This window comes from Mobula birostris, chromosome 10 (genome assembly GCF_030028105.1).
Source record: "Mobula birostris isolate sMobBir1 chromosome 10, sMobBir1.hap1, whole genome shotgun sequence".
In the NCBI taxonomy this organism is placed as follows: Eukaryota; Metazoa; Chordata; class Chondrichthyes; order Myliobatiformes; family Myliobatidae; genus Mobula; species Mobula birostris.
In genome coordinates, this window is record NC_092379.1 from 41030150 (window position 1) to 41038483 (window position 8334).

Genomic DNA, 8334 nt, shown 5'->3' on the forward strand with positions numbered 1-8334 from the left:
CCTGACAAACACACCACAGCAAGTTCGTAGTACAGGAAAACGTAATATTTAATCCCTGATCCTTTATTTTCCCTCTCAACGCCAGTCTCCAGCTTTCTCCCCATAACCTCTGAAGCTCTGACTCAACAAGGCGGCACCAACCCCGCTTTGGCCACACCCAATGTCTTGGCCTCGTCCGCCATCTTGTGACAACGCTTTCCACAGACTCGGCGCCCTCTGGCCGAGCAGGGCCCTCCGCAGGCAGCACTGCAGTACATAAGCGAGCCCTTCGGCCCATCTAGTCCATGGTGGAAATGTTTTCCTTCATCTCTGCTCCCAAGGGTCGACCGTCTATTCTGAGGCTAAATGTAAGAACTCAACTTGGATGATGAGCGGACCGACCCACAAACACCCTCCCTCCCGCCCACAACACTACCGGCGACGGACGGACGCACCCCACCCACAATACCGGATTGCCTGCCATTTATTTGGTCGTTACCTCTCCCGCCTCATCATCTCGGCCCGGGCTTTACGGGCTCGGCAGAGAATTCCGGTGTCGGATTGGAACCGTCTTGCGGCGTCTCGCAGCCATCTTCCCCGTGGCTGGCAGTCGCAGCCCCCGAGCTCCCTTCTGGAAGAGCCTCCTTTGAGGAGCCTCGGGACAGCTCGTTCAGGGAGCGTCTCATTCTGCCGGAAGATCAGAGCGAGACAGAGAGAGAAATCTCCCCGTCAGACCCGAGGCAAAGCAACAGATTCGGCTGCGGTTTTGGTCCGAATGGGGCCGAGGCCAATCACCGACACCAGGCATGGTTGGCCGGCCAGTTAGACTCCGCCACAGGCCGAGCGCCTGGCTCGGGAACCGAAAGGGCTCCCAATAATTCCGCGTCAGGTGGGACTCGCTCTCCTCGCAACCTCAAACGGGGGCCACGGTAACGCCGCCAACGGCAAGGCGCCATGACACCTCGGGGTGCTCCGAAGTTCTCATGGCCCCTTCCGGCTCTCCTAATTTCATTCTCAAACTCCTTCCTGCTGGCTTTATAATCTTCCAGATCTCCATCATTAGTTTCTTAAACCTTTCGTAAGCTTTTCTTCTTGACTAGATTTACAACAGCCTTTCTACGCCACGGTTCCTGTTACCGACCGTCCTTTCCCTGTCTCATTGGAACGTCTCTAAGCAGAACTCCACGCAAAAATCCCCTCAACATTTGCCACACTTCACCGTACATTTCCCTGAGAATCTCTGTTCCCAATTTCTGCTTCCAAGTTCCTGCCTGATAGCCTCATATTCCCCCTTACTCCAATTAAACGTTTTCCTAACTTGTCTGTGACTATCCGTCTCCAATGCTGTGGTAAAGGAGATAGGAATTCTGATCACAGGAGATAGAATTGTCCGCGCAGAAACGTCAGATTGTATATAAAATCCCAATCCACCCCAATCCCCTCCCTCACACAAAAGCGAATAGATCATCCGCAGGGAAACTTCAGATTGACCATCAAACAACAAAACCCCTCCCTCACACAAAAACGGACTGATAGTCTACATGGAAACTTCAGGTTAAACATCAAACCCCAAACCCCCTCCCAATCTCATCTCTCACAGAAAAACTAACGGATCGTCCACACGGAAACGTCAGAGTGAACATCAAACCCTAACTGCCCCCCCACCAATCCCCACACTCACAAAAAAACTAAGAGATCGTCCACACGGAAACGTCAGATTGAACATCAAACCCCAAACCCCCACAATCCCCTCCCTCACACAAAAACTAACAGATCATCCACAGGGAAACATCGTATTGAACATCGAACCCCAAACACCCCCTGAATCCCTCCCTCACACAAAAACTAACAGATCGTCCACATGGAAACGTCAGATTGAACATCAAATCCCAATCCCCTCCCTCACACAAAAATTAACAGATCATCCACAGGGAAACTCAGATTGACCATCAAACCCCAAATCCCTCCCTCACACAAAAACTAACAAATCGTCCACACGGAAACGGGAGATTGAACATCAAATCCCAAACCCCCCCAGTTGCTCCCTCACACAAAAACTAACAGATCGTCAACATGGAAACGTTGTATTGAACATCGAACCCCAAACCTCCCCCAATCCCCTCCCTCACACAAAAACTAACAGATCGTCCACATGGAAACGTCATATTGACCATCAAACCCAACCCCCCCCACCGAATTCCCTCCCTCACACAAAAACTAACATATCATCCACACAGAAACATCAGATTGAAAATCAAATCTGAAACCCCCCGAATCCCCTCCCTCACACATAAACTAACAGATCGTGCACATGGAAACGTCAGATTGAACATCAAACCCAACCCCCCCCCGAATCCCCTCCCTCATACTAAAAGGAACTGATCGTTTACATGGAAACGTGAGATTGAACATCAAATCTCAAATCCCAAACCCCACCCAATCCCCTCCCTCACACAAAAGCTAACAGATTGTCCAAACGGAAACGTCAGATTGAACATCAAACCCCAAACACCGCCCCCCCCGAATCCCCTCCCTCATACAAAAACTAACAGATCGTCCACATGGAAACGTCAGATTAAACATCAAACCCCAAACCCCGCTTCCTTATGAACTGCAGTACATAAGCGAGCCCTTCGGCCCATCTAGTCCATGGTGGAAATGTTTTCCTTCATCTCTGCTCCCAAGGGTCGACCGTGTATTCTGAGGCTAAATTTAAGAACCCGACTTGGATGATGAGCGGACCGACCCACAAACACCCTCCCGCCCGCCGATAACACTACCGGCAATGGACGCACCCCACCCACCCAATACCGGATTGCCTGCCATTTATTTGGTCGTTACCTCTTCCGCCTCATCATCTTGGCCCGGCCTTCACGGGCATGGCAGAGAATTACGGTGTCGGTTTGGGAAGCGTCTTGCGGCGTCTCGCAGTCATCTTCCCCGTGGCTGGCAGTCGCAGCCCCCGAACTCCCTTTTGGAAGATCCTCCTTTGAGGAGCCTCGGGACAGCTCGTTCAGGGAGTGTTTCATTCTGCCGAAAGATCAGCGAGAGAGAGAGAGAAATCTCCCCGTCAGACCCGAGTTTTCTGATCGTTCTCTCTCCCTCTGGAGAAAAGACTGAGAGAGAGAGAGAGAGCCCTGACAGGATTCTTGACGAGCCACCCCCTGTCACACCGACAGTCAAGACTCCACAACTGGGAGCTGATGTCCAGCTGTTTGACAGTTGAGTCCCACTGGAATGGTGGGTTGGAATGGCAGCGGTGCAACAGGCACAAATAATCCCTTTCTTGGAGGAGGGAAGGAGGGAACAATGCCCTTCACACAAGTAGTGATGTGCTTCTGCATGTCCCACCCCTGGCAGCAGTGAGGAAGCACATGAGAGTTCCAGTGCAAAGAGTAGCCCGAGTTGAGAGTGCAAGCCTGTGCCTGTTCCTACAAGTAGAAAGATTGTAGACAAAATACATACTTTTAGGTTAAATGGATGACCGAAGGGCTTCGAACACACATTGCATTCGTATTTGATCTCCCCATTCTGTTTTTTCAGTGGGTAACGAAGTGACTGAAAACCAGGGAGACCTGCAGAAGAGGTCTTTGGTTTGCTCAGATTCATTGCCTCTTCACTCCCTGGAGCACATGAGGCAGCTTTCAGATGCATTGGTGGTTCTGAGTTTATTGAGGTACCTGAAGTTGACGGCTGGGCGAGGGGTATCTCCTTCAGCCCACCCCTGGAGCCATGGGTGAGGAGGCTCTGGTGGGAGCAGAGATAAGAACGTCTTTTAGCTGCTCTGAAACATGATCCGTTTGCCTTTCTTCTGGAGGCAGCATGACGGGCAACACAGTCCGACTCATCATGGCATTGGAGAGGCAGTTTGCCACGACGAAGCCACAACAAACTGGAGGCATCTTGCCAAACAGGCTGAGGTTGTTCATGTTGTTGAAAGTGGCTGGGCTGCCGAGAGGATGAAGGCCACTGAATCCAGGTGAGTACTCAGGCAATGCGTGTCTGGTATAGTGAGGAAATAGAGTGCTGTATGGATACATGTACTGACACAGGAGGTGGCCTCTCGCTGAATACATCGGGTAGGAGACTAAACCCTGGGCATGGCTAGAATGCCCATTCATGGGCAGAGGGAGTTTGTTGGAAGCTGAGGTTGTCGAACTAGGAGAAAGAACGTGAGGGGTTTGTTGAATTACAGAAATCTCAAACCCTAAACCACGCCCCGCCAATCCCCTCTCTCACAGAAAAACTAACAGATTGTCCACACGGAACTGTCAGATTGAACATCAAACCCTAAACCCCGCCCCCCCCCCCCCCCGCCGAATCCCCTCCACCTCACAAAAACTAACTGATTGACCACACAGAAACGTCGGATTGAACATCAATCCGCTCCCTCACACAAAAACTAACTGATCGTCCACAGGGAAACGTCAGATTGAACATCAATCCACAACCCCCCCTTCCCCTATCTCCCCCACACAAAAACAGTAGAAGTGATTTGGACATTTCATTTATTCTCTTTGGTTAATGTGTTGGGCAGTTGTTGGGATATAATTTTACTGCTACAGATTTTTCTGCCCCACCCTGGTGGATTTTCCGTTCATGGGAGTTATATGATTTTTCCATCTGTGTTCCAGCAAGTTGGGCACACTATGAAATGTACACCCTTCTGTTGTATCACAGCCTGAACATTGATCCTATCACTGCTCAACTGTACCCCTGTTTTCTCTCCTCTTCCAGAACAGACTCGATGGGCTGAATGGCTTAATTCTGCTGTTTACAGTCTGTGCAAACATCTCGGGCGCCTGTATATAGTTGGGGTGCCCAAGACTTCTGCACACAGTACTGTGTTTGTCAATGTGCACTGAGTGCGTGCTTTTAAATCCGGCGGGAGCAAAGGGATGTTGGGAATTTTGCGTGTGGAATACCGCCGTAGGGGTGCGGGGACAGGTGGCAGAGATGGTGTGTCTGGCGGGGGTACCGACACACCCGGCCCTGAGACACCAGGCAAGGTCATTTGATTCCAAACAATTGGTTTACCGATCATTCCAGAATGTCTCTCTGATGCTTCCCACTCCCACCCTTTTCCCAACCATGATTCCCCTCTCCCTGCCCCCCCTTCCCACTCTCAGTCCACAATGGAGACTCACATCAGAATCAGGTTTATCGTCACTCATATATGTCATGAAACTTGTTTTATTTTGTGTGGCTACAGTGCAGTACAATATGTAAAATTACTGCAGTGTTCTGCAAATTTTTAACCTCCCTCGCTCTGTGTGTGTGTGTCTCTCTCTCATACACACACACATAATGTACACCTTGTGTGTTGTCAGATCTGTTGTTCTCCATATGAGAAACTGTGTCTGATTCCTCGTCCCAACTTTTTGACTGAATAGATGCCGAATGATTAATGGCAGGAGAATGTCAGGTTTTCATGAGATCCTGTCTGCCACCATTGTCCATCTTGAATGCTGGTCTGCTGCAGTGTTTTTGGCTGTTTTAAACAGTTTGTTCCCTGCAATTTCTTTTTCATTCCCTTTCATGTCACTTGTGTTTGAATTTCTTTCCTTGCACAGACTGATCCAAGTTGGTCTCATTTTCTTTGGTGATAAATGAGGATCAGATTTGATTAATTTTTTTAAAAAGCAATCCGTGTGTTCAGATCCTTCCCTCACCTCTCCCGCTCTCATCCCTGGATGACGGAACTGCTGGGTTTGTGGCCAAGTTTGTGGACGATACAAAGATGGGTAGTGGGGGCCGGTGGTGTTGAGGAAGCAGGGAGGACTTGGACAGATTAGGAGAACGGACAAAGAAGTGACAGATGGAATGCAGTGTCGGGAAGTGTACAGACATGCACTTTGGTAGAAGGAGTAAAGGCATGGGCTATTTTCGAAACGGAGAAAATTTTAAAAACCCGCTGTACAGAGGGACTTGGGGGTTCTCGCACAGGATTACCTAAAGGATAAGTTGCTGGATACGTCATCGGGGAGGAAGGCAAATATGATGTCGGCATTCATCTCGAGAGGACTAGAATACGAAAGCAAGGATGTGATGATGAGGCTTTATAGGGCACTGGTGAGGCCTCACTTGGAGTATTGTGAGCAATTTTGGGAGCTTTATCTGAGCAAGGATGTGCTGATATTAGAGAGGAGGTTCACGGGGATGATCCCAGGGATGGAAGGGTTAACGTGTGAGAAGCATTGGAATGCTCTGCTCTGGGCCTGTACTCGCCAGAGTTGAGACGGGAGGATCTGACTGAAACCCGTCAGATAGTGAAAGGCCTCGACAGAGTGAACATGGTGGGCACAGCCGCAGAAGAGAAGGTCCTCCCTTTAGAACAGAGATGAAAAGGAATTTCTTTTGGCAGAGGGTGATGAATCTATGGAATTTATTTCACAGAATCACAGTCCTTGACCATGATTGTTCTTGGCATACTTTTCCTCAGAAGTAATTTGCCACTGCCGCCTTCCGGGTGGCGGGTGGAGATACGTCCCTACCAAAGGAGGTGTAAGGCACTCCTTCCCTCCACTAGCCTGCAGGTCACCCTTGGGCAGGGTGTAGCACCTGCTTAGCCCCCCCCCCCCACACCCTCCCAGATCTAGGTCACATGAAGCCACAGGAGCAGGTGGTGGATGGTCATATGAGCAGCCGGTGCAGATCACAAGTCCTGGTTATGCGACCACTGACGCCAGGCAGATAATCTCTGAAGAGTATTGATAATGGCTGAGGTCACCAGTCTTGTAAATAGCAAGGGTGTCAAAAGATACAAGGAGGAAGCAGGGGAATGGGGTTGAGGGGAATAATACATTTTGAGGAGAGATTGAGTTGCCTGGGACTGGGACGGGAGTTCAGAAGAATGAGAAGAGATCTTATAGAAACATATAAAATTATGAAAGGGATAGATAAGGTAGAGGCCGGAAAGTTGTTTCCACTGATAGGTGAGACTAGAACTAGGGGACATGGCCTCAAGATTCAGGAGAGTAGATTTAGGACAGAGATGAGGAGAAACTGCTTTTCTCAGAGGGTGGTGAATCTGTGGAAATCTCTGCCCAATGAAGCAGTGGAAGCTACCCCAGTAAATATATTGAAGACAAGGTTGGATCGATTTTTGCAGAGCAGGGGAATTAAGGGTTATGGGGAAAAGTCAGGTTCGTGGAGATGAGTCCATGGCCAGATCAACCATGATCTTATTGAATGGTGGAGCAGGGTCGACTGGCCAGATGGCCTACTCCTGCTCCTGTTTCTTGGGTTCATATCAGCCTCGATGGAATGGTGGAGGAGATTTGAATTTAATTTGCTTCTATTTAAATCTTGCATCCATCCCACAACGTGAGGGAGTAAAAATCTTTGACTCTTATCGCAGTGTACAGACATGTGAATTTAAAAGTCTAATAGTTTGAAGAAGTTTGGTTCTTAAGGTTGTCAAGCCGAGGAGTGGTAATGGGGACAAGCTCCCACTACCTAAAGGTGCTCCTTACGGCATATGACTCAAATAGCCTCTGACAACCAAGTTCAACTCCTGGCCTTCTCGTGTGGTTTAGCCTCTAAGCCCAGCGGAACTGTTTGTACTGACAGGAGAAGGGGCGAAGGCGGGTCCTACTGCCTTAAAACCAGTGCTTCAGGTAGATCGAGCTCATCAGCCTGGGAAGACAGTCCGTCTAAGAGGGGGAAAACTCTGCTTTCAAACCTCGGCTGCCTTGTGGCCATACCCACTCATGGGAAAGGCTTCGAGAGTAAATCCTGAGGACAGATCGGGAGCTGGAGTCCCTAAGGCAATCCGACACTGCCTTCAACCTCATTCTGGCAACTCCTGCGATGACACCGGTGCCAAGTTGTATCGGCCCTTGCCCTTCCCTTGGACAACGTTGGTGTCGTGGAGAGGGAAGACTTGCTGTATGGGCAACTGCCGGTCTTCCATAAAACCTTGCCCAGGCCTGCGCCCTGGAAACCTTCCAGGCGTGGATCCATAGTCTCGTGAGACTAACGGATGCCAGCACCAGTTCGAAGAAAGAAGCTGTCCCGTAGCCTATTGATCTTGGCTTTAATGCTGTGGTAGTGAAGCAGCAGAAACAGTTTATGGTTGGGTGGGGGGTGACTGGTGTCCCCGATGATCTTCCTTTCTGCACCTGCTGCTGTAAATGTCCTCAATGGAGGGAAGTTCACATCCACAGATGTGCTGGGCTGTCCGTACTACTCTCTGCAGTGACCAGCAATCAAGGTTGGTGCAGTTCCCGTACCAGGCAGTGATACAGCTAGTCAGGATGCTCTCAATGGTGCCCCTGCAGAAGGTCTTGAGGATTTGGGGACTCGTGCCGAACCTCTTCAGTCGCCTGAGGTGGAAGAGACGCTGTTGTGCCT

The 8334-nt window shown here is 49.9% G+C and overlaps 1 protein-coding gene across 1 annotated transcript in view; it reads right to left on the minus strand.

Moving 5' to 3' along the window:
- LOC140203618 (uncharacterized) overlaps positions 1 to 3008 on the minus strand; it is a 99204-nt gene extending 96196 nt beyond the window's left edge. The window contains 2 exon segments of the mRNA XM_072269666.1: positions 513 to 666; positions 2821 to 3008. Coding sequence (XP_072125767.1) covers positions 513 to 666; positions 2821 to 3008 — 342 coding nt within the window.
- Positions 3009 to 8334: the final 5326 nt, after the last annotated feature.